Source organism: Aspergillus multicolor (genome assembly GCF_047715735.1).
Source record: "Aspergillus multicolor strain CBS 133.54 unplaced genomic scaffold BDW74scaffold_36, whole genome shotgun sequence".
Classification (NCBI taxonomy): Eukaryota; Fungi; Ascomycota; class Eurotiomycetes; order Eurotiales; family Aspergillaceae; genus Aspergillus; species Aspergillus multicolor.
In genome coordinates, this window is record NW_027395987.1 from 315,424 (window position 1) to 338,704 (window position 23,281).

Consider the following 23,281-nt stretch of genomic DNA (forward strand, 5'->3'; position numbering starts at 1 on the left):
TATTAACATTCATCAAGCCAATTCGTTCAGCCTTTTTAACTGGACTATGGTCTTTTAGAACGATCGGTGCGCCTAGAGGGCATTCGGGTTCCCAAAGGCAACAAACTGAAGTGCAACGGACCATTCTGGCTTCTATGAAAAACAGCAGCCAAACCTTCAATGGACATGTACCTGGTGTAACGTGGAATGGCCTGCTGCTTGCACCAGGGACACATATCATTGAGGTGCATCCTTCGTCCATCGGTCGCTTTCATACTCCCACCAGCATGGCCCCAGCGTAACACGCCATCCACCTGAGCAACATGTCAGACTCCAGCGCTCCTATCCCCTCTCCCCCTCATTCACCTCAACCATCGGGACGAGCAGACTGAACCCCAATCCTTCACAGAGTGCGATCTGGCCCCCGCGCTTCATCGAATTTCTTCCTTTCTTCTTCGAAACCGTCAGCGGGGCCACCAACAAACCCAACGCGCACCCCAAAGTCCACGAGACGCCGACCTCAACCTCTTACCAACCGATGACGCCCGCCTAAACCGCATGATCCGGTCTGCCGAGACAGCGCCGCGGTGTTTTTGACGCACATTACTACGCTAGTATCCCGTTACGCCCTGAGGAGGAATGCCGTCTCACACGCGCTGTTCTTGTCTACGTAGAGACGAAACAAAAGACAACGGAGAATCCGCTGGGGATCTCTTCACTGGGCACGGCAGAGGGGATAATGGTGCGGATTCTGGCTGAGATGGGACCTCGGATCGATAAATTGACGTGCAGCGTTGATGCCGAGAACGAGGAGGCGTTCGAGACTTTCCTCGCCCAGGCACCGCAGGAAACGAGAGCGCACGCCTCGTTCTTCCTGGGGCCAATGCACCATCTCACCACCGATTTGCGGAGGAGTCGGCCGGACCCAAAGAAGTTCAGTGATGCTGGCGGCTTCGACGTCATCCCCGAGGATACGACCTTCCAGATGTACTCGCCCAACCGGAAAGCACAAATCGGCTTCACGCTCGAGAAGCTTAAACCGCACGGGATCAGGTATCCTGGGGTCTGCGTGCCTGGCAAGGCGTACCGAATATGGTAGAGGGGTAGGTAGCGGCAGGGCCTACACTGTCTGACGGGAGTGATGCGAGTGCTGTCATTAACCGCACTTCTAGGTGAAAGATCCACGGAGCCCCCGAGGAGATCCAACTTGGAAGCACAGCTGAATCATATGGGCGCAATCTAGGCAAGTGCCATTCTGACCATCGTCGCCGTCGACGAGACTCCAATGAAGGAATCAAAGATCGCGGAATATCTCCAAACCTCGAGAGCTAGAGCAACGGATTTCCCCTTTGGGGATGATCATCTTGAAGGTATGGTAGTGCGCCGTCGTACCGGCAACCTGATGTACACCGATGATGTTCTATACTACGGCCATGGGTGAACGTAGCAGGAGTACACGATGTCTCCCAGGAGTATGGTGTTCGATAACAAGCTGTAACTCAATTTGACAATGTAGTAGGGTATGGTAGTTGGGACACTGACAAGCGACCACGTTTCCTGGCCTGGGTCCTGATCTTCTTTCAGCAGACTCGATCGTCATTACATAGACCAGAACAGCAGATGGGGATGCGTTGGACACGCCTGCATGACACGGGTAAAAGGCTGCGGTGCTGCTCTGCATGGGTATCTATTTACTTGTATTAATCAAAACTCTGTTTGCAGGGGTGACTAGAGCAATGAATATACGGGCTAGCAAGGTTAATCATCTGCTTTGCCTGGACACATTACTTTCGGTATGCATTGCAGCTGGAAGTTTGGATGGTAACTGCAGCGCTAGACTCTCCCCAAAAGATATCTAAATCTTCCAGGTGCCTGGTCAAGCTTAAAGCGAACAGCGCAAACGCACCCTGCCCAGGCAAGACTCATTATGGTGGGATACTACCATAGAGGGGTGTATCGAGGAAAACCTCATGCTAAGGTTTATGTTAGGTAGCCGCTATACACAGCGAACAGAGAGTCGATATCATCTGAATACCAATTCAACGAGACCTAGAGACAAACAGATCTTGATAAATAGAGCACTATTGGACATGGACGGATGTTAGAATCAACTCTGGTACCATGCCATACGCAACCCCCTTCATCTCAGCGCAGACAAATGCACATATCCCAAGCAACCCCCTCACTAGTATGATACTCAGTTAACCCTCAGACACCCGGGATATCCGGGCCCCCATACCCTGACGGAAGACAAACTAGCAAGGCGACACCAACGATGAAGAAGAGACCAACCCACACTCTGTAGTCTTGGAGCCAGCGGTAGGAGACAGAGCAGGGTGGAGACGGAGATCGCGAGCGAGATACCCAGGCGTCAGTCTCGTATGGAAATGTATTGTATACGCGTGGATTTGTGATCTGCTGGTTGTAGGGCTGCGAAGGCTCGAGGATGTCGTCATATGGCGGGGGAGGAGGGGCGTCGTCAAGGGGTGCGGTGGTCTTTTTAATGTGTTTAGTTAGTTTAACCGTAGAAGAGGGTCTCTTCCGAAAGATGTGGCACGTACATGGTCCTCTGCCATTTTCTGTTCGGTTGACGGCTTGCAGTAGGTAAGGAGGACGTGGGCAGGAGTATACCTAGGTAGTAAGACTGGATTCTGGTTGTTGAAGTCGAAAGAAGGGAGATACATGGGGAAAGAAAGGTCTACCCTCCGTACTGTAGGTAGGCGCCGGGGTAGTTCATAAATCTCAAATTGGCGCTGCCCAGGAACCAACAATGGGGAAGCCACCTGGGCACTGATGGGCCGGGTCCTATAGCCGCACCTCGGCCTAGGGCTGCGGGGATCCATAGCTACGCGCTGCCCAGACCCTAGGGTTAGTTTAGATAGGGCTCTGTACCTATCTCTCTCTCTATCTAAAACATCGCAACTTATCTGGGATGAAATATCAATCCCTGTCTGGTATCTTAGAAGCGCTTAGTGTCCACGCTATATACTGCGGCTGTACACACGGGCTTGTTTGATAGGCCGAGCTTGATTATCCATGGGCTAGATGGTGCACTTGGTGGCTGTACCAAGGATACCTAGAATACTTGATATTTGTTTCTAATCCGTAATGGCGCTGAATTACTTGAAGATGTAAACTATCATTACTATATTTATTATAGGCAGTACAGATACTGAGGACACCCTGTAATGTGAGCTGTTTTAGACACGCAGGCACCTGCTGGGAACCCCTGCACCAAGGCCCCGGGCCAAGCCAGAAACCAACATTCGTAGGGATAGAGTCTGGTCTGTATTGGCCAATCTCTCTGTATTTGACGCCTGGGAAAGCTCGGCTTGAACGGAATTCATGACGAGGCACCCTCGATATCATCGGCGGTTAGGGCTCGAGGTATATAAAGCGGCAATCACTATCGCGAAACTGCGGGACACAAGACACCGTCTATGAACTTACATATGACAATCACAAACACTAGAATGGCTACCTTCTTCCTACTTTGCCTCTCCATTTCCACAGTCGTGGCTTCCCCAGTGAGCCAGGCCCTCCAACGCTGAAATACTTGCGATGGCATCGACGCCTCTCCAGTCCTATACCACGAGTAGAAAGAGCAGTGCCCTCCTAAATACACACAAAACGACAAACAGGAGTGCGACCATTGCTACTGGCCCACCAACGGCTGCGCAGTATTCTCCCAAGTCCTAACCAACTTTATTATGGAGTTGAACACCCCTTTGCAAATACCTACTGTCATGGACCTCAAACATGTAGCATCTCCGAGACCCATACTCGGACAGTGAGCTTATCAGCTGCAAAAGGCCCTGGAGGTTATTGTCACGGGAGGCTTCACGGCGTCTAGTGCCAATGCCATTGCTCGAACACACTCCGTCAATCTGCCCATGGGCCAGTGTGGGTATTTCACCTTTGTGCCTATTTTCAAAGAGACGTGGTACGTGAATCTTCTCTTGCCACTTATCCCTGTTATAGGGAAGAAGTACTCCCAACTAACTATTTATTAATATTTAAGTGGAACCATGACAACCGAGGACTTTATCTCCTACTACCCGGGCTTCCAGATCTCATGCAACCCAGCCAAGCGCACATTTATTTAGAAATACTGCCAGAAGCAGATTTAGCACGACCCAAACAGCTTTATTAACAGCGAGACCATCTTTGTCCGCACAGACTGCAGTAAGCGCATGCCCCTCCCCATGAAGCAGCAAGACCCCGTGTACCAACGCCCAGGCGTCGCGCTGGACCGCGGCGTCTACGAAGCCTACGCAACGGCCTGGGGCCGCGTTAAGGAAGTAAACAGCTTAAGATTAGATAGTTTAGTCTCTTGCGGGATTAGTCTGCAGGCGGAAATATTAAATATTAGTAACTGCACGCAGGCACTAGAGTTTCTCCTGCGGGAGCCGGCGACGATGATCCCCCGCGAGACGAGAGGGAGAATGGTACATGCTACTGCGGTTCGTTTCCTGCCCTCTTTTTATCTCCATAAGCCAAGCCGAAGCCGTTGGTCGACTAACTCTCCCACGTGCAGGAACAGACCTCGTCGCCGTGCAACATTGGCGTTCTGTACGCCTCGGACTGGGACGACTCGTGCTGGTATACCTATGCCGACGTTGCACTGGCTGCGTATGCGGCTGTTGACAAGTGCTCGCCTGACGCATCGAAGGTGGGCCCTGGACTTGCGGCATTCGGGTCTGGCGGGTGTAAGGCGTACGCTGAGGTTGCTGGGTCTCTGTGAGCAGCCTGTCCACGCCATGCTGGCCGTGTATTTCTGCTCCTGCGGTGTCGTATGTATGACACCATAGTTACTGGCTCATGAGTTTTGTACCATTTTGCTGTCTTTTCAACTTGGATTGCAGCATATCATGTGCTTGCTATAGTGTATTGCTTGGTTATAGGTTATCCTACCTTGATAAGTTTAATATAGTATATAAAAAAAACTGGGCGGTTTAGGTGCTTCGTTATTATGGTATCTTCGATTATCCCTCAAACTAAAAGTACCATACTATATGGTACCTAGGTAGAAACGTTTATGCTACCACATCATCAAGGTAAGGTAAATTCTAAATTGTATTAGAAGTTTACATCATGGTTTCAACATCGTGTTACCCAGAAGAGGAAAAGGCTTCAGTTCGGCTGTCTTGTTTTCAGGTGGCGTGCCTGTTTGGTTCGTTAGGGTTACGCTCTCTACTCGGATAGTTGATAACGACAGTCGCCGAAAGGCTTCATACTATAGGTATTTACATATGTAAGGAAGGAGGGCATGTCTAATATAGCTACCATAATAGTGAGGACTTTTGACTGATTTGGGTCCAAGAATACCATAGAGGCCCAGCATACACGCGAGAGACGTTATCGCCATTGATGGCTTTCACTAACCATAGGCGCAGCACCGGCACATACACTATAGAACATGCCAATCTACATCCAGAACCGTCATAAACCCTGTGTCTATCTTGACAGGCTCCTCCGGCCCAGCAAGCGTATCAGGCCAGCCGCACTTGAACGTCCCCGCCTTGACGAACGAATCTGTCTCGCGCAGGCGGTGCAGAAGAATTCCCACCATATGCTCCTCCGAAAAAGACAGACAGAGCGCATGGACCTCGCCGGTGAATCTCTGTATCCAGTCGGTAAGCGGCATGAGTTCTTGCGCCGTGTGCAGCGCCGTCGGACTGTCGGGGTTATTGCTCCAAATTATGCATTTGAGCTTGCATGGCGTTTGTAAATGTATGGTATTAGATGCGATAACTGAAACAGTCGGAACGATGACGCTGCCATCACGCTGGATCCGCCAGGTCGTCACGGACGGGTGGTCGGTGTCGTGGGTGTCGGGATCGGACGGCTCGAAGGGACCCTGGTATAACTCGGCAGGGACGGGCATGAATGGCAGCATTGTGCCGCGGAGGGGATACCCAGGTGCCGGGTGAGATGGATTGGTTCTGGCCATGACGAGCGTGGCGGTGGTGGTAGAGCATGAGAAGAACTCAGCGCCGCAGAGCTCGCGGACCTCATTTACAAAGGGGAGCGGGTACGAGGCGAGGACGAGCTCGCTGGCGTCCGTGGGCGATTCGAACTGCTGCAGCGTCTGGCCACGAAACCAGTTTGTTGCCCCGATGGCGGACATGATGGCTGGTGCCCTGGGGCTTGTCGAGACGCGGTTTGCGCCTAGCACTAGAGGGACGAGCCGGCTTTCCATCCGGAGGAGGGATAGATGGTTATTATAGAAGACGGATTGCAGGGTTGCTGCGCCTTTGGGCGTTGATTCGTCTGTTACTGATAATTCGCCTGCGAGCGAGGTCAGGCTGTCTAGGGTTATGAGGTGGGTTCCTAGGGCCAGGGGGCGCCAGGCCCGGTCGAGCATGATCATGTCGGGGCAGATCATGATTTCCTGGAGAGTCCACAGGGAGGTAAACCATGGAGATGTTTCTGGCTCCTCCCCTAGCTCGTCATCATCGTCACTATATTTCTGATCCACTGGTTTGACCAAATCGCAGGGGTTTGACGCTGATCGCGCAATGGTGTCGCGTGCACTTTCTACATCGTAAAGACCGTCATATCTGGCTGACACGGTCGGCTCCTGGCTCAGGCATTCTAATCCCATCCAGGCAACGGCTGGGGCAGTATTCTCCCAGCTCTCGATGTCATTCAGCCAGATGGCGGCTGTGCTGGAGTTTCTAAAAATGGCCAATTGCCGTGGTAGTTCCGCCATGCAGATCTTTAGCTGCCAGTCGACCGTCTCCTGCGGGATGCAGAGGAGATCCATCCAGATATACGGCTCCGAGAACCCAGCATCCTTGATCATTTGCGGCAGTTGTTTCACGTCGTACCGAGTTATCCTGGGAACTCGCCATGGTACCCCCGGCACACTCTCCATCGCGTCTCCGTCCCGAAGTCGTCCCCACGTATGGCTGACGATGGCGTATTCAACACTCCCCGGTTCTGCCGGCAGTCGGCCAGTCTCGACTGTGCGGCCGTTCTCAATGTCCCATAGATAGTACGGAAGATCATCAGCCTGATCGCCCTCGAGCCAGCAACAAGGGTCGAGGATGGTGGGAATCGGCCTGTGGAAGTCTCTCAGTTTGGAACTGTTGTTTAGTGCCATTGACGACGAGTTCCTCATTGCATGCCACGCAATACGCTCCCGTGCACTGATATCCGCTGCTATTTGCCGGAAGTTGCTCAGATACGATGTCCGTTCCAATGAATCCAGCTCGTCCGAGTACAGAATGTCCATGTTTCGGTGGTACACATCGTCCATGGCCTCGGAGTACGCCTGCCGGATTGTCTGGATGGAACTCGTATGCTGTTCAGGGATGTCACCACCGGGACCCCCAGCAAAAGAAAGCCGCTGGATCTTTGCTGCATCAAGCAGAAAAGGCCGGTCCCCCTCGAAGACCAGTTCATTCAATGCGTCGACATGGATATCAAGCGTTGCTTGATCTGGTGGGGCCATCCGGAGGGCAGTGACAAAGTACGACAGCTTAAACTTGGGCATTACATTGTCATTTGCAGCCCCGGTCCACCATTCTTCCAGCAGGGCCAGCACGGCCTTTTGGGTTTGATCAAGGGCCCCGAGCACGGCCGGGTCTTTGGCCGGGGATGTCGGGGACCCGAACCGGAGCAGATAGAGCAGACTCCGTAGGGTGTGGTATTCGATTTGTGCTGGAACGGGCAGCGGCTGCATGAAGAGCTCCACGACGCGACTGAGTGGCCTATCACTCGAAGATGATGGATTTGTGTCTGCGTCGTGATCGGAAGGGGTTGATGATGGACTGAGGAGGCTCGAGGTTCCTGCATCGTGCTCGGCCTGGGGGCTGGCTGGCGGTTGGCTCCTTCCTCGAGCCCAATCGGATTCATGCTCAATATCAATGTCATCCATCCTGCTTGCCAGACCTCTTTGTTGGCCTGGGTCTTCAAGCTCTTTACTTACTTCCGGCTAATATGTGCCTGCTGATGTTACCGTCTCGGACTCAGCCTCAGCCCCGCGAAGCCGTCATGCAGCCTGCTACGTTAGTGCAAACTAATCATCCAATCATCATCATTGATAGAGTCGGCACTGCCAGCCTAATTTCATCCTCGTCGCTTGCCCTTCCAAAATGCCCCTCTCGTCACCTTCAAAGTTCCTACTTCCGCAATCCAGTCACTCATTGGGGCATGCTCACCATCAAAAAACTCATGTGGGCTCTGGACGATCTTCGCGACAAGGCCAAGAAGTCTCTTGGCCTGAGTATTGACTCTTAAATTGGTGCAGACCCCACTGCAGACAGCTGGCAACATCTGAAGATTCTGATCTCCCTCATTGAAGTATCAGGGATGGAGAGTCTGTACGGCGGCAACCGCATGTGGCCAATTCACTGGGCAGGTATGTAATTTTAACACCCTGCAGCAGTCCTGGTGCAACCATTACCAAGCATGATTTCCATACGAACTAGCCCCTCGTTTGCGATGCTCTCGATTTGAGTGGGGTGTGGGTGCGCTTGATACCATAGTACCGCGTGGCCGGCAATCGTGGGGACTACGTAGACCATGATTCGCGATCGTTCCACATCCATATGGTTATGGTCCGAGTAAATCTGAATCAGGAATCAGAACTTGGTTCAAAGGTATTCTAGCTGGTTGTTCCAGTGCGGTTGCTCACTATGGTCTGTCGGCATATCACCGTTGTATTTGAGCTCAGCACTCTCAAGGGATGCTTCGAATCAGATACGCCCTTGTTGTCTTTTCCTGACACTGCAGCTCGACATCCCACCATGCATTGAATTTGATATATGACGTATCACCTTGAAGCCCTCGCCGTCGTCATCGGCATGCCGAATCCGGCCCGGCAAGACTAAATCATACATCCATTCACCGAGTCCTCCTATCTTGTTACTGGCGTCCGGGACTGTCTTTACCCGGTAGGATATCTATCTATAGATCTATAGATAATCTATACTGCCCTTGCCCAATGAACATGCAGTATACTTCTACAAGCCGCGCAATCGACGCACCTAGGCCACTGCAGTCTACCAACCGTTAGCTTATGGTACCATTAACGTAATTCCCGGTCGTTCCGCTCACCCCGGTCGATCCGATCACCCACTAAAAAATCATCGCTAGTTCAACGCGTAATTATTTAACCATTAACCATGCCACAAAAACCGTGTTAACCTTGTCAAAATTCAGCTAAGCAAGAGGGGAGGATTTAACTTGTAATACAGGCCTATAGGTAGAAATATTTTGGTGGGTGATCAGATCAACCGGGGTGAGCGGAACGACCGGGAATTACGTTAAGCAACGTCAAGCGTACCTAGTAGGTCCGGCCTGGGCCGAGATGAGTTGTGGAGATGTGATCATACCATAGAATTGGAACATGACATGGCTTGGACATCGTCACAGCAGGTAAGGGTACGATCAAGATAGGGCTCAGGTTCCTCGTCAGACCGGCTTGTGGCATCATAAATTCAAGTCCACTGGATGGGTTTAAGAAGCCTAGGGGATCCCATCAGTTTGCAGTAGGACAATATATCGACCAGTCCTTGGACTTCAAAGTCTTTATCTCATACATACTCGTCTATTTTATGGTAGCAAAATGGTCTACAACGTCACCGAAAACGAAACCCAGCCAACCCTCTGGTCCCACATCAACGGCACCCCCGAAGAAATCCTCGACCGGTACTGCGTCACCGAGCTAGCAAAAGGCTGGCCCGTGTACCGCGACGCATCGGAGTGGAGGAACTACCGCGATTGTTTTGACCAGGAGGGGGCGTATATTTTTACTAGTGCGTTATCCCCTTCTCACCCATACCCTGATGATATGGTGGAGTAAGTAGTTGACAGGCACAGCATGGAGCGGCGGCATGACAATCGACGACTTCATCGCGACCTCAATCGCCACCCGCCGAGATGGTGACTTCATTATGCACCGCGAGAACGGCATACTCGTCGACCTGAACAGGGATACTGGTCGCGCGGTTGCGAAGATGAAAGCAACCATTACGCAGCGGTTTCATACCGACTCAGACAACGAGGCTGAATACGACGTTGACTGCGACTGCCGCTTCATCATGTTCTGCAAGAAGATCGACGGACAGGGGTGGAAGATCAAGTACAAGAAGCTGATCTATGAGAAGGATCGGGTTGTCCCTGTTGATGGGCGAAGTGTCCCAAAATTTACGAAGGAGGAGTTGGACAAGTACCCCTATGGGTATCGGTATCTGGGAGCGAGCCAGGCGAGGCTGGGACATCGAATTAAGCTTGATTTGCCGGTGCTAAATAATCAGGGGCTTGGGAAGATGTATGAGGCTATGGATGCGTGGTTGCGTGGGGAGAAGATTGAGGGGTTGTTGGGGATTGAGAAGCAGGAGTGAGGATTGCTGTAGATGAGACGATAATGATAGGGAGCATAAACGCAGCTGTGAACTTACTTAAATATTGCAAGGAAGCTTCCTGCTGAATCAGGGTTTGAATTTGGCGTCTACGGTCCTTGTAGGTAGATGGCTTCTGGGACTAGAATAACAGATGATATTAATGTCGACGGTCAGGGTGAAGGCATAGTACGAGTCAGGATGTCCGACCATGGTTGCTTGTGTCTTTTAGTCTGGCTGCTAATCCTCGCAGCTCATTCGAGATCCAGTACCTACATCTAGACGTACATCTATGGATACGCATCCCATTCCCATGCGCTGGAGGCTGTCATTATGTTACCATAATCCCCACTCGAGCATCTCTCACCGGCTGGAGTTCTGGAGGAATCTTTCGTGTATTCATGTCCAAGCTTTCCCAGGTTGTGGAGAGATCTCACCCGGTAAATCCAGGACTACCTGGCTAGTTGTTATTCCCCTGTTCAAGTTGAAAAGGCATGCTACTGTAGCATCTTCAGGAGAAGTTGATGCAAGGGACCCCTTCCAATCTGCTTCTTGCATGCAGTTTTCATCGTCATCACCAATTTCTCTTTTTGGCACGGCAGGGGTATCCCAGATGTCCGCATTGACTGAAGTGCGATAGCATCATCATGTTGCATGATCCCAGCGAAGAACCAATCAGGCACCAGGGACCGTTGCACTGAATAGTAGCCTGTCATACCGTAAGCACGAGCAGCTGAGCTTCAACTTTACCCCGTTAAACCCCTTTTCATTCATGGCTATCCGTACAGATCCTGGAAGTCGCACCGTACGTCAATGATTCGAAAACTGGACCTTTTGCATCTGCTAGCATCATGGTCCAAGGCTTACCCTGGATTATGGTATTGGCCCTGCACCGACCGCCTATGCTTTCCGCTTCGCAGATAAGCTTCTGTCAGCTGCAGGTGCGTGGAGACACGCTAACGCTTACGCTAACCTGTCTGCAGTGGATTGTCAGCGCGCAGCTGAAATCCGGGGTGATGCAGTGACCGCCATGGTTTCCGGTCCTCTGTCAAGGCTTCCCATGCTCAATCCCGCGCTCCCAGGACACCGGAATTCACGACGAAGTTAGGTTGGCGGTTCCTTATGGCTTGTGCGGATAGAAGTCGTGGCTGTTCTGGATATTGCATCTCGAGTTCCATGCATTATGGTTGCTTGCCAATGAGAAACAGGGAATATGGCCGGAGTTCATGCCCCTTGTAGGCACCGGAACGACCGGAACTGGGCTAGTCTGACGGCCATTGGTCTTCGCTTATCCTCCGAAGTTTGTAGAGACCAGCGCCTGGAGCTCCAACCTCCCCATGGCATCAGCCCCAGGAAGCATGAGCCTAGCCCTCTGCCTCGCGGATGCTTATATATAATCCCAAGGGCCCAGGGCTGTAGGATCCCAGGTGAATGACCAGCATAACCACAGCCCTCGTGAGAACAAGGTCATCATATAAGGTCAAAGATATAACGAACATGGTTTCTGGAAGAACGGGGCTGATGAAACGAGGTACGACATTTAGAAGATGAAGAGAGCCAGGGTGCCCTAGCATTGATAAAGCTTGACTGCATTGGCTGACGTATGCTGTGTTCTGTCTGGAATCAATACCCACTGCATGGATGCTCGCCAATCCAGCCAAGGTCCCGGGAGTCTGGTCTTAGCGAGCGCTCACTGGCAGCATCTAGGCAGATGACCCCGGTGCTGTGCGACCGGATATGTATGAACGAGGACCGATGAGACTCCAGCTCTGCCTCTGTCGCACCTAAGTGGTAGGCTTTTACCGAGGCTCCCAGGATTTAGGATGATGCTATCAATTCAACTCAGCAACCGTATACTCTGTACCTAGCAGAGACAGGTATGGTATAAGTAACTCCGGCAATTCCGTCCCCTCCCCATCAGGAAAGAAGCCCCCATCGCTCCTGCCTCTTTCTCCGCGAGCATACCATAGCACCTTTACATCTTACCGCCATGTCCATTCCAACCAAATGCACCGTTCTCATCATCGGCGGCGGCCCCAGCGGGTCATATGCAGCCTCGGTCCTTGCCCGCGAGGGCATTGACACTGTCCTCCTGGAAGCAGAGAAGCACCCCCGCTACCATATCGGCGAGAGCATGATCCCATCTTTTCGACATTACCTGCGGTTTATTGACCTTGATGAGGAGTTTGATAAGTATGGTTTTACGAAGAAGGTACGTATCTTACCATCTACAGGAATCGCATGCCGCAGATTACCATATCGGTTACAGTGGAGGGGCCGGGATAGTTGACTTAGGGCTAACAAACCCGCTCTTATGCAGGTCGGTGCAGCGTTTCGGATGACGCCTGGGAAGGAAGGCTGTGCGTCTCTCCCAACTCAGGAAGGACTTAACTAAGTAGGAGGCCTCCATACTCACAATCTACCTCAGGGTCCGACTTTCTCCTCGTCGGCGGCCCAAACAATTATACCTGGAATGTGATCCGCTCCGAAGCAGACGAGTTGATCTTCCGACACGCCGGCAAAAGCGGAGCAAAGACTTTTGACGGTGTTAGAGTCTCTGCCATCCGGTTTGACCATGATAGTACTAACCCTAACGCTGACCCTACTGATGATACCAAACCACAAGAGCTTGGCCGTCCCGTCTCCGCGACCTATACCCGGAAGGACGAGGGCACAACCGGTAAAATCAAGTTTGAATATGTTATTGACGCGACTGGGCGTGCGGGTATTATGAGTACCAAGTACCTCAAGAACCGGCAGTACAGCAAGGCATTGAAGAATATAGCCCATTGGGCTTATTATACTGATGCGGGTAGCTACGGCATCGGGACAAAGAGAGCAAACTCCCCGTTCTTTGAGGCGTTGACTGGTATGATCTCTTTCCGTTGCAAGCCCTTCCCAAGCCCCGCTAATAACTGTTGTGTAGATGAAAGCGGCTGGGCATGGCTGATCCCCCTACACAACGGGACGACCTCCGTGGGCATCGTGCGCAACCAGGAGATCGGCAATGCCCACCGGGCCAAATTCGAAACCGTCATCGAGTACTACGAAGACGCTCTCAAACTGGCCCCCGTGCTCTCGGACCTTCTTCACACCCCCAGCCCCTCTACCCAGGCGGAGGCGAAACGCGTCACCACCGTGAATACCGCAAGCGATTACTCCTACTCCGCTGCGACCTACGCCATCCCCTACGCCCGCATTATCGGCGACGCAGGCTGTTTCATTGACCCGTTCTTCTCGTCGGGTGTGCATCTAGCACTGACCGGGGCGCTGGCGGCCGGGACTACTATAGCAGCTAGCATTAAGGGTGATGTCTCCGAGGAGATGGCGGGGGAATGGCACTCGGCCAAATTCCGCGAGGGATACGCGCGCTTCCTGCTTGTCGTGTTGAGCACGTACAGGCAGATGAAGAACCAGCGCGAGGCGGTGCTGAGCGATTTCGAGGAGAAGGACTTCGACCGCGCTTTTGATATCTTTCGACCAGGTACGCACCCTTATCCCCTGCCTACCCTCTCTCTGAAAGCCCGCTAACCATCTATATCTGCCGACAGTAATCCAAGGCGACGCCGAAGCCACAGCACGCATAACGCAAGCCGAGTTCGCCAAAACAATCGCCTTCCTCGCCAAAGCCCTCGATCCAACTCCGCTGGACGACCTGCCGGAGGAGCCTAGGCAGAACCTACAAGGCAAATGGCACGCGCTTGGTCGGGGCGATGAGGCGGAGGGTGAGCTGGAGATCCTCTCGGCGCTGCGGCTGGGCGTTGGCACTGAGATCTTTTCTACGGGCAACTTTACGACGGATGTGGTGATGGGAAGGGTGCCGAGGTTGGTCAGGGGGGAGTTGACGCTTGTACCGGCGGAGGAGGGGAAGAAGGAAGAAATCAACCCGAAGGGACAGGAGTAGGACGTAGCCTTTGCCTAATAAGGTTTACTGATGATCATGTCTCATAAGAGGAGTGGTTCTTTGATTGCAATCTATAGGTGAACGACCGGCCGCAGTCTTCGTACATTCCTAACCTACTCCCTATGTAATTCCAGCCCTACAAGGGCCTTGAACCTGGTATAGCTCTGTGGTATCTAAGCGAACTAGATATGGTATATTCTCACGACACTGCCCCGTTTACTTTTTCTTTTTTTTCTAGTGGTATCCATAGTTCTTCGTGGTGCCCTTAGGTACCCAACTCTCCCAGCCGCCGTTGAGAGGGGCTTCTTGCACATGCTCTGGACCCTGGTCAAGTAAGATGCCAGGCTCACAAATAAAAAAATGGAATAGATCATGCCACGGAGTAACTCATGTTTAAGACGATGCAGGGTGGCTTACCTTCCATTCCACGGCTAACCACACATGCCATCCTCCATACTCCATCGTATGGGATGGAAGCATGCGGGAACTCCATCCGCAACTCTAACCCTAATCCCCCAAGGACTCCTAACGAGGTCGGACTTGGGCTCGGCATGCGTCACCTGCAATTCGGACTTTTCTCTTTTATGATATTTTACGGCGGCAATTATTCTCAATGCAATGATTTATCTACCTTGAGGTGCAAAATATTCGCCCGTACAAGGTACCCAGTTCTTCATACCAACATTACACTCGACTCCGCTTACCGGCATCCTACCTACGTATACCGACCATGGACCGCGAGAGAAAACCAACCGATTCTTCTCGCTCCCCCTCCGACACTCCGAGCCAGACCCCGGCTATGCGCGCAGATCAAGGGCTCGATACCCAGGAGCGCGGGCTCCTCGATAAAATAGAGCGGGTGCTTGAGAACCACGAGCGCAGGCTGCGAAATACATTAGACCAAGGGCCTGATAAGCTAGAGCGCGGACTTGATAGCCAGGAGCAGGGACCCCTCGATACTCTGGACCGAGGGCTCGATAGGCTGGAACGGAGTCTGGTTGATAAATTGCAACGCGGGCTCGAGAATATCGAGCGCTCGCTGGATACTTTGAATCAGGGGTTTGTGGGCATGTATCGCGAGAAGGCATTTGGTGGGTTCTTCGCTTCTGGATTAGCAGATGGGTTCTGCTCGGCTATATATGCTATACTATGGTATGGTATTGTGGCTAATAGGATGTTGATAGCAGCGCAACAAACTAGCCAGTCCCAGTCGCAGTCGCAGTCCCAGCCAGGAGGACAAGAGCTGCTCGAGACGTGGTACTATATCTACCTATCCTGGGCACACGAAACCGAAGTCAAAATTGGGATGAGCCCGCGCTTGCGCTCATGTACATTAGGGGTCGAAAGTTTGGATGAGTATGACAATGATGAAGAGGATTGCAAGGAGGACAATACCCGTAGAAGTGGCGTGGACCAGGGCAAGTTCCCCAGCGCCGTATTACTCGACGGCCACGGAGCAGATATTATTGCAGATATTGAGATGTTTCGGCGGAAGGGGCTGAAGGAGGTCCAGCTGTTTAGGCGGCTATATTCTTGTGAGCTGGATGTTGCGCTGCGGCTTGGTAAGTGTTCTACCCTACCTACCGTACAGTAGCTTGGTCTGAGGAACTGGGCCATGCCCAAGTCGTCCGGGTGGCTAATGGAGTGCAGTGGCCGACAACATGACGGATGTGGTTCGGACTCTCCAGGACATCGCGAACCTTAGGATCATGGTGGAGCTTGAAGATGACCGCGCTATGCAGCTCTATCAGCGACTGGAAACGGTCTTCGCGCAGCTCGAGTTGTGTCTGGAGGAGATTGATCCGGATGTCCCTATACCTGATGCCATGGTGGAGAAGCTGCAGGGTATCTGTGATGATATCAGGGTAGCTGGGAAGGGGAATTAACCCTTGGGGTTTTGGTTCTATTATAGGTAGGGGCTGCTTCAAGGGTCAAAAGGGTCTAGGTAGGATGCTTGCTATGCATCTCATGGCCTTGCTAATGTTCTCGTTCGGTTCATCGGAGTATAACGCTTTCCTCTAGTTTTTATAGTTAATCTGTCTGCATCAAGAATCCTAGGCGTGTTTGACCAATTGTGCAGAATGGTAAAAGCCAAGGCATTGTGCTTTCACTTCCCCGTCTCCTCGTCTTTCGGACCATGGTCAGGACGGTTCTTCTGCGTCCGTGGTTTATCTGCAATTCTGCTCTTGATCCTTGACGTTGATGTCTTCTTTTTCCAGCCACAGGTAATAGTTTTATAGACACACCAGACAAGCCTCGCCGCATACAGAACCCTAACCAAGGTACATTAGTCTCAAAATAGACGCTGACATCCGCGCAAAGAACCGAACCACGGCCAAACTCACAGTAGATTCCCCGAAACACCCAGAAACACCTTTGCAAGGACACAGCACCTCCACTCTTCCTCATCAAGCCCACCACCGAGTTCGAGATCCGATGGAAGCAGGCGCCGAGAGCACTTCCTAGTAACGTACCACGGCCACCGAGACGGATGGTTTGGGTCTGAGTAATCTGCCGAAGTCTGCCCGTAAAGCGAAAATGACCAGAGGGTGAGGAGGAGCATATCGAAGAGGATCAGGTATACCGGCGCATGCATAGACGTATCTGGATGAGGTAGTTCCTGCGTGAACTTTGGCTTTGGGGCTGACTCCATCTTCCCCCTCAGCCTCGCATACCACCCAACAACCCCCCTAACGCCCGCCGCGACAACCGAAACACCCACAATCGCCAGATTCGACTCTGTAAGTGCTGCACTCCAGATGCGCGGGATATCCGGCGGCTCACGATAATTTGCGACGTCATAAACCCGATCGTGCGGGTTCGAGTTCCACCCTTGACTCCCGCCGTATTGCCAGAGCGTGCTGCGGCATGTATCGAGGTAGGCGTGCAGGGATAGAGCCAAAGAGATGGTTACGAGAAGCGATTCGAAGAGCAACAAGAGGGCTGTTTGAGGGGACATCTCGAGCTATCGTCCATGGGCTGATGGACAATGGTGGATATACTCAGGGGGGGGAGTTGGGCATATGGACCCCAATGAGCAAGTGGCGAGCCACTAGGTTATGCAGTGTGCTCAGGCTATCACACCCAGCGCAAAGCTCTCATCTACTATACGATAGGTTCATGGCGATAAACGGCGGGCCTAATGCAAGCTAAGCGCCGGGCTGCGTGGGTTTGAGCGGATTTCCGCCTGGGCGGGGGTTAGGGCTAGGACCGGATCTCGACTTGGAGTTCCTTGTAAGGTCGAGGCCCTCTTACGCCGAAACATGCTTAGGTATAGCCTATAGAGTATAGTATGTTCAAGTCCATGTCAATAAGGTGGTGTGCCTAATGTATGGTGGTAGTAACATTGCCCTGCCGGCGAGTGACGTGAGTACCGTAGGTAGGTATAGGTGTAGGTACCCGGCTACAACCTTATTTAAGTGCTTCTGTGTTAGAGGTAAGTCCATCACGAGGAAATAGGTCGGACTAGCGCTATGCTTGTGTATCCTACCTAGTACGAAGATATTCGGCGTGACTTCGGCCATAGTATCAAAGCTCCATGTATCCAAGTTGACCCGGAAATGCGCTAGTTCGTGATACATGTTCCAACCCCATGTTTTGCGGAGGCTTTCCTCGCGCCAGATCTTCTTGCTCTCAATATGGGGAAGATTGAGCGGTAGCTTGTTGTATTTAGGGTCGTGTTTTTCGTCTCGACAATCATGGGGTACAGGGGACTTGGGCGGTCTTTTGCACTAGGGGCTTTGGCGTCCAAGGCGGAAAGGGTGTCTTGTGTATTGAGGATTTTGCTGTACGTGGAGAGAAGCTTTTCTGGGTACTTGTTCTGGCTCTGGCTAAGAGCAGCGTCGCTGGCATGCGCTGCTAGTCCGGTGATTGTGATTCCGTGGCCGTTTATCTCGGCGAATGGGATGTCTGTGACGTTGAGCATGGTCTGCCACTGATCTTCTGTTGTTATGCCCTCTTCAAAATAGGGGATTGGCTGCATCTCGTCGCCGGGTGGGAGGCGGATTGTCACTGGTTGTACAGGCTCCTCGTCTGCATCCGGTGCATAGGTGTATCTGATGTATAGGATACCACCCCACTGGCTGAGGACGGGGTTGTTACCGTTTTCCATGACAGGCAGCTCCTCGAGTTCACGCAGAAGAACCCTGTCTGTATCGTCAGGGTCCACTAAATCTTGGGGCCCGACAAGGATCCGCGGCCCCGGGGCATGAGCAGCCAACCCTCCAACTTCCACATTGATTGAAACATTAGGGTTTAGATAGAACCCGGTAGGTTGAAAATCATCCCACCTGTATCTCTGTCTCAGTCGGGCGCGTTCACCCTCTGCATCCGGCAATGGCGAGACCTGCAGCTCCCGGCTCTGTGGGCACACCCACGGTTTGCTTTGATTGTACCGCAGGTGAAGTGCCTGACATATATCCCAGTGCAAGGGTAGATGAAGATGGTCGACGACGTCGTTTTGGACATACGATTTCAGTGAGAGGGAGAGATCGATGGTGTCGCTGCTATCGTCGTCAAGCGTGAGCATTATCCCGCCCTCTCGAGTCTCACCGGGCCTCACAGCCGGGAAGACGCAGCGCAATGTATCTGTGCTGGCGCTGAGACAGGCACTCGATATGCCAGTCGCCGACAGGTTCCACCGGCTCAGGGGCGATGATTCGATGATTGCTTCGTCCCATGTCTCGCCGCCTGTGTTGGTTACTCGTGGATAGATTGCCTGCGGCTGGCTGACTGAGAAGGATTGGGATTGCTGAGAACACTCGAGCACGGCTCTCGTGATTACAATAGTGGAATCTGTGCTCTGCTTCTTTCCTACCACCTAGATGGATATGATATCGCCGTCCGTTGGGGGTTTCCCTACCGGGTCAGAGGCGTCAAAGCTCAAGGGATCTTGATGCAATGGGTGCCATGAGCGGAGGCCCGGGGGCTGTGCTGCTAATGAGGTAAAGGTAAATACTGAGAAGTTGAGAAACATCCAGGCGGGATGCATTCTAGGCGAAGCGTCCAATATAGGAGTTGGCAGGAACTCGAGCATTCGAGGTCTGCTCCTTTGGTGTGTTGGGGTAGTCCCTGACCTCTCGACTGCATGGCCAGCTAGCTGAGATGATTTAAGTCATCGACGGAGAGTTGGATTTTGATCCTTGATCCGCCAAACTAAACCATTCTTGAGTTCACATCATTAACTTTATAGGCGTCTGGTGGCCAATAAGTAGACATGCATAGATCATGCGACCAGAAGCTTAGCCCTACCATACCCAGAGGCAACCGTACGGCCGAGTCGTCGGCCATCGCTCGGGCTTGCCAAAGTTTATAGCTATTACAGGACGCGGAATAGCTGCTCCGAAAGTTCACGATGTTGTTCTTTGGGCCGGCCCATGGTCCTCTGGGGTCAAGGTCAATATCGCTGCCGGTCATTGCAGCCGATAGGGTGGCATGCAACCCCGTACGTTAGTTCATAATCCGATATCAATAGACACAATAGCGGGACCTCCGTCTCATAAACGTGTACCTTGTATTGGACCGGGTGGCGGCCTTGATGAGACGTACCTTTTCAGTCCAAGTTGGTGGTCTGATAGGTAGAGCGTAGCCGTCGTGTCTGGTGAGGGCAAAGATCAATGACATCAGATCCGTCCAGTTCGTTCGCCGGCTTTTGTAAGAGGCGAATAAGTACCTGCTACCCTCGGTGGGTGGTTGTTTCTCCTAGTCTCACTCGATTGTCGCCTGGGTTGTAGCACAAGTCATTCACCGCCACAATGGGCGATATAAGTGGTAAGTAACACCTGCAATATGTCTTCTTAGACTCGACACGCATGGTATCTAATGTGACCATCATAGAGCTCCCATGGGAGCTGAGCGAATCACGGAACGCTGGGCTACCGCCCAGCCATGACAGTGAGGATGGAGAGATCCAGGCCCCTTGCAACGGGGCCACCCAGAACGAAGAAAGACCGTCACAACCAAGCAAGACGCAGGGAAGTCAGATGCCCGTCGAAGTGGACGTCCCCCTAGGCGAAGACAATAGACCCTCGGATCATGATCAAGAGCAAGACACCGAGAAAGATCCCGCGCCGAACAAAGCCCAAGAGGAAGGTACGGACCTCGAACCAACCATGCTCCCCGGCTTCATCATGCCCAACGGCCTGATCGGCAACAACGGCAGCCTCGACTCAGACGCCCGGTACTTCGAAAACCAGTACATCGAAGACGGGGTCTTCATCACCATCATCGAAGCCTGGCGCGACAGCCACTGCCTCAAGGGACTGCAGGTGACGTTCTCCAACGGGGCATCCAAAATGTACGGACGACAGTACGCCGACTACAGCGCGAAATACATGCAGGCAGGCGAGGTCTGCCGGCGCCTCGTGCTCTGGGGAAACGGGAATGGCACAAGGACAGGAAAGCTTCGCATCGAGACCAACATCGAGAGCTGGGAGTGGGGGAAGAACACGAGCGGGCAGACGGCGTACCCGCGGAATATCGGCTCGGGCATTCTGATAGGGTTTCGCGGGTACTATAATACATCGACGAACGGGAATATCCTGTCTCTGGCGCCTCTGTTTCTCCGACCGATTGACTACGTCGAGTCGAGGGTCCGGTATCCGGGGCTCCCGCAGGGGACAGAGGACATGGCGCCGCAGCAGGTCGACTCGGGGACGGCGGAGAACCCCTGGAGCGCAAAGTACCCGCTGACCTGGACGATGGGGAAAACGGTCACCCGGGGTGTTAGCCAGAGCTGGTCGCAGAGCACGGCGTTCCAGTTTGGCATGGAGTTGAAGGTCACAGCCGGGGTCCCGGGGATTGTCGAGACAGAGACGGGCATGAACTGGTCGGTCAGCACGACCACGTCGCATGAGCGGTCCGAGACGTTTGAGACCTCGATGACCTGGGAGGCCAGTGGGACGATTGATCCGGGCAAGGGGGTCGTGGTCACGGCGACGACCACCAAAGGCACGCTGGATCGACTCAAGTACAACTCCGAGGTGAGGATTTGGTTCACGGGCGACAGCTACCTGAACTATGTCGAGTCTGGTTACTATCGGGGGATCACCTATACGGGGATCCGGACTCACCACAAGCATTATGACTTGCCCCGGCCTGCGGTCGAAGGTGACAGGGATGAGTGAAGCAAGGTTGCACAGCTGCTCGTTTGCTTGAGAATGTAATAAGTCGATTGGATGTAGCTAATAAATTCCCGCTCTATCAACGAGTAAGACACAGAACTAGATGTCCCCATAGACAGAGACCTTGGAATAGTCCTTGCTCGGCTTAGGCAACGTCTTCATCTCATCAATAGTGCGTTGCTCAAGCCCTAAACCCCATCTAGCAAAATAGTCGGAGAGGTCCAGGTTGACGTACTTAGCAGTCCTAGTCGCAAAGAAATGCCTTTTGTCCGAATCGTCATTCTGGTCCTCTGTCCGCCGCGACAAGTAATGCAAGTATAGGAATAGCTCATTGCCAAACACCACGCGCAGCTGCTCCCACATGACGAGCGCAGTCATAAACGACGCCTTGTCGTAGACTCTCTTCTCATCGGGCAGGGCTAGATACTTCTTTGCCTCGTTCCACTCACTGGCTGGCCTAGACGGCGGAGGGAGGAAGTGCCGTTTGGATGCCAGGCTGTAGATTTTCACCGTGACCTCGCCCATGGCTCCCCAGCTCCAGGTCTGGCTGTGCTAGCGCTGGCGGCCGAACTCGTGGTAGATCATCCAGGAGGAGCGCAGGGTGGGCGCCCACCACACGTGTCCCCTGCGATAGACAGAGATGGCGATGCGGTAGTGGACGAGGTAGGGTTGTCCCCGCGGACGGTTTCGACGACCAGAAGGCGGAGTGGGCTGGGCCGGTCGCGGGGGTCAGGCGCATTGTGAGACAAGGTGCTGAAGGCATCCTGCACGTCAAGCATCTCGGCGTACGTGTCCAGGAGCTCCTGCCGGCTCTGACCACGGTCGGCTTGGATTTTGGCGTGGGCTGCCAGGCCAGTGACAATGACGCGCTTTCCAGAGAGTTCGGCGAAGGGGATATCGGTGACTTCGAGCATCTTTTTCCATTGTGCGTCTGTTGTCTTCCCTTCCTGGAAGTAAGGAATCGGTGGTGTCGCCTCGCTGTCCGACCATTCCACTTTTATTTGCGGCGATGGTCTTTCCGAGGACCTACAGCTGTATCTGAGGTAGAGAATACCACCAAGCTTGCTGACGACTTCATTCTCTCCGTTGTTCATGAAGGGAAGCCACTCCAGCTAGTTGAAGATGCGATCGTCGGTGTTGTCAGGATCGACCAAGGCTGGAGTGCCAACGACAAACTGGGGCTTGGGTGAGTCCGCCTCCAGGTGGCTGGCCTTGACGCTGATTGGGGAGTTGGGGTTCAGGTAAAAGCCCATCGGCTGCCAGTCAGCCCACCTGAACCGCTGGTTGAGCCGTTGCCTTTCTTCTGCATTGCCAGACGGGGTAATGGCGATTGCTCTGGAGTTGGGGAAATGTCTGGGCTGGCTCTGCTTGTATGTCTTTGGCCGGTGGACCTTCCAGTGCAACGGGACCCCCATCTAGTCTTGGACCTTGCCGTTTACAAAGGTGGTCAGGCTGAGTTGAAATTCAATGACCGAGGCCTCGTCACTGCCGAATCGGAGATCGAATGCTGGGTTTGGTAGAGTCCTGCCCGGTGGCACATTCTTAAACACACAGCGCACGTTCTTGCCCTTGACGCAGCCAGCCGGAGCCCAGACGATGGACATATTCTATTGAGCTAAGTCGGGCGACTCGATGATTGCTTGACTCCATGTGTCGGAGCCGGAGTTCTACAGGATCGGCCACCAGTCGCTGCTTCTGACCGGAGTAGAGGAACTTGGATGACGCATTGCATTTAAAGGTCGCTGAAGGGGTTTCTGCAGTCGACTGCCAGACCTCGTCCTTGTTGACATCTCGCAGTATCTCTTGCATATCTCCGAGATGAGAAACTTGTTCTGAATATGCCTGGAACTCGGGGTTGTTGATGGTTCGAGGAAGTGAAGCCAGTCTGGGAAGGTGCGGCAAATGAGGAAGGCACGACTCCCAGA

General features: G+C 52.9%; 13 protein-coding genes across 13 annotated transcripts; 7 read left to right on the plus strand and 6 right to left on the minus strand.

Annotated features, from left to right (window-relative positions):
* Positions 1 to 718: 718 nt before the first annotated feature.
* BDW74DRAFT_182572 (uncharacterized protein) lies at positions 719 to 1,078 on the plus strand (the record flags this gene model as incomplete). Its single annotated transcript, XM_073730294.1, has 1 exon — positions 719 to 1,078. One exon carries the CDS (start codon positions 719 to 721, stop codon positions 1,076 to 1,078), a length of 360 nt encoding a protein of 119 aa, XP_073579468.1.
* Positions 1,079 to 2,187: 1,109 nt separating this feature from the next.
* Positions 2,188 to 2,555, minus strand: BDW74DRAFT_182573 (uncharacterized protein; the record flags this gene model as incomplete). The annotated part of the gene is made up of 2 exons (XM_073730295.1): positions 2,188 to 2,475; positions 2,541 to 2,555. The coding sequence occupies 2 exons, from the start codon at positions 2,553 to 2,555 to the stop codon at positions 2,188 to 2,190; spliced, it is 303 nt and encodes a 100-aa protein (XP_073579469.1).
* Positions 2,556 to 4,184: 1,629 nt separating this feature from the next.
* BDW74DRAFT_182574 (uncharacterized protein) lies at positions 4,185 to 4,723 on the plus strand (the record flags this gene model as incomplete). The annotated part of the gene is made up of 3 exons (XM_073730296.1): positions 4,185 to 4,280; positions 4,365 to 4,442; positions 4,517 to 4,723. The coding sequence occupies 3 exons, from the start codon at positions 4,185 to 4,187 to the stop codon at positions 4,721 to 4,723; spliced, it is 381 nt and encodes a 126-aa protein (XP_073579470.1).
* Positions 4,724 to 5,314: 591 nt separating this feature from the next.
* On the minus strand, positions 5,315 to 7,867 carry BDW74DRAFT_188147 (uncharacterized protein; the record flags this gene model as incomplete). Its single annotated transcript, XM_073731653.1, has 1 exon — positions 5,315 to 7,867. The coding sequence occupies one exon, from the start codon at positions 7,862 to 7,864 to the stop codon at positions 5,390 to 5,392; it is 2,475 nt and encodes an 824-aa protein (XP_073579471.1). The 3' UTR covers positions 5,315 to 5,389.
* A 1,648-nt stretch (positions 7,868 to 9,515) lies between these two features.
* On the plus strand, positions 9,516 to 10,378 carry BDW74DRAFT_161494 (uncharacterized protein). Its single transcript, XM_073725794.1, has 2 exons — positions 9,516 to 9,746; positions 9,811 to 10,378. The coding sequence occupies exons 1-2, from the start codon at positions 9,557 to 9,559 to the stop codon at positions 10,332 to 10,334; spliced, it is 714 nt and encodes a 237-aa protein (XP_073579472.1). The 5' UTR covers positions 9,516 to 9,556; the 3' UTR covers positions 10,335 to 10,378.
* Positions 10,379 to 12,274: 1,896 nt separating this feature from the next.
* On the plus strand, positions 12,275 to 14,235 carry BDW74DRAFT_188149 (NAD(P)/FAD-dependent oxidoreductase; the record flags this gene model as incomplete). Its single annotated transcript, XM_073731654.1, has 5 exons — positions 12,275 to 12,543; positions 12,652 to 12,691; positions 12,760 to 13,200; positions 13,258 to 13,815; positions 13,883 to 14,235. The coding sequence occupies exons 1-5, from the start codon at positions 12,322 to 12,324 to the stop codon at positions 14,233 to 14,235; spliced, it is 1,614 nt and encodes a 537-aa protein (XP_073579473.1). The 5' UTR covers positions 12,275 to 12,321.
* Positions 14,236 to 14,965: 730 nt separating this feature from the next.
* BDW74DRAFT_182578 (uncharacterized protein) lies at positions 14,966 to 16,121 on the plus strand (the record flags this gene model as incomplete). The annotated part of the gene is made up of 3 exons (XM_073730297.1): positions 14,966 to 15,326; positions 15,420 to 15,797; positions 15,886 to 16,121. 3 exons carry the CDS (start codon positions 14,966 to 14,968, stop codon positions 16,119 to 16,121), a joined length of 975 nt encoding a protein of 324 aa, XP_073579474.1.
* Positions 16,122 to 16,312: 191 nt separating this feature from the next.
* On the minus strand, positions 16,313 to 16,876 carry BDW74DRAFT_161495 (uncharacterized protein). Its single transcript, XM_073725795.1, has 2 exons — positions 16,581 to 16,876; positions 16,313 to 16,508 (listed from the first exon to the last, which is right to left on the minus strand). The coding sequence occupies exons 1-2, from the start codon at positions 16,829 to 16,831 to the stop codon at positions 16,343 to 16,345; spliced, it is 417 nt and encodes a 138-aa protein (XP_073579475.1). The 5' UTR covers positions 16,832 to 16,876; the 3' UTR covers positions 16,313 to 16,342.
* Positions 16,877 to 17,028: 152 nt separating this feature from the next.
* Positions 17,029 to 17,561, plus strand: BDW74DRAFT_92848 (uncharacterized protein). The gene has a single exon (XM_073734092.1). It carries the CDS (start codon positions 17,104 to 17,106, stop codon positions 17,386 to 17,388), a length of 285 nt encoding a protein of 94 aa, XP_073579476.1. The 5' UTR covers positions 17,029 to 17,103; the 3' UTR covers positions 17,389 to 17,561.
* BDW74DRAFT_92855 (peptidase M60-like family-domain-containing protein) lies at positions 17,498 to 18,908 on the minus strand. Its single transcript, XM_073734093.1, has one exon. It carries the CDS (start codon positions 18,761 to 18,763, stop codon positions 17,801 to 17,803), a length of 963 nt encoding a protein of 320 aa, XP_073579477.1. The 5' UTR covers positions 18,764 to 18,908; the 3' UTR covers positions 17,498 to 17,800.
* A 1,080-nt stretch (positions 18,909 to 19,988) lies between these two features.
* BDW74DRAFT_182581 (uncharacterized protein) lies at positions 19,989 to 21,359 on the plus strand (the record flags this gene model as incomplete). Its single annotated transcript, XM_073730298.1, has 2 exons — positions 19,989 to 20,004; positions 20,071 to 21,359. The coding sequence occupies 2 exons, from the start codon at positions 19,989 to 19,991 to the stop codon at positions 21,357 to 21,359; spliced, it is 1,305 nt and encodes a 434-aa protein (XP_073579478.1).
* A 96-nt stretch (positions 21,360 to 21,455) lies between these two features.
* Positions 21,456 to 21,881, minus strand: BDW74DRAFT_182582 (uncharacterized protein; the record flags this gene model as incomplete). Its single annotated transcript, XM_073730299.1, has 1 exon — positions 21,456 to 21,881. One exon carries the CDS (start codon positions 21,879 to 21,881, stop codon positions 21,456 to 21,458), a length of 426 nt encoding a protein of 141 aa, XP_073579479.1.
* Positions 21,882 to 21,937: 56 nt separating this feature from the next.
* Positions 21,938 to 22,450, minus strand: BDW74DRAFT_182583 (peptidase M60-like family-domain-containing protein; the record flags this gene model as incomplete). The annotated part of the gene is made up of 1 exon (XM_073730300.1): positions 21,938 to 22,450. One exon carries the CDS (start codon positions 22,448 to 22,450, stop codon positions 21,938 to 21,940), a length of 513 nt encoding a protein of 170 aa, XP_073579480.1.
* Positions 22,451 to 23,281: the final 831 nt, after the last annotated feature.

Bases quoted from the DNA above. Each gene is read 5' to 3' on its own strand.
- BDW74DRAFT_161494 (XM_073725794.1), top strand. From the start codon at position 9,557: ATGGTCTACAACGTCACCGAAAACGAAACCCAGCCAACCCTCTGGTCC. The intron at 9,747-9,810 runs GTGCGTTATCCC...TGACAGGCACAG, and splicing joins GGGGGCGTATATTTTTACTA to CATGGAGCGGCGGCATGACA.
- BDW74DRAFT_161495 (XM_073725795.1), bottom strand. From the start codon at position 16,831: ATGCATGCGCCGGTATACCTGATCCTCTTCGATATGCTCCTCCTCACC. The intron at 16,509-16,580 runs GTGAGTTTGGCC...TACCTTGGTTAG, and splicing joins GGTGTTTCGGGGAATCTACT to GGTTCTGTATGCGGCGAGGC.
- BDW74DRAFT_92848 (XM_073734092.1), top strand. From the start codon at position 17,104: ATGTATCGAGGTAGGCGTGCAGGGATAGAGCCAAAGAGATGGTTACGA.
- BDW74DRAFT_92855 (XM_073734093.1), bottom strand. From the start codon at position 18,763: ATGCTCACGCTTGACGACGATAGCAGCGACACCATCGATCTCTCCCTC.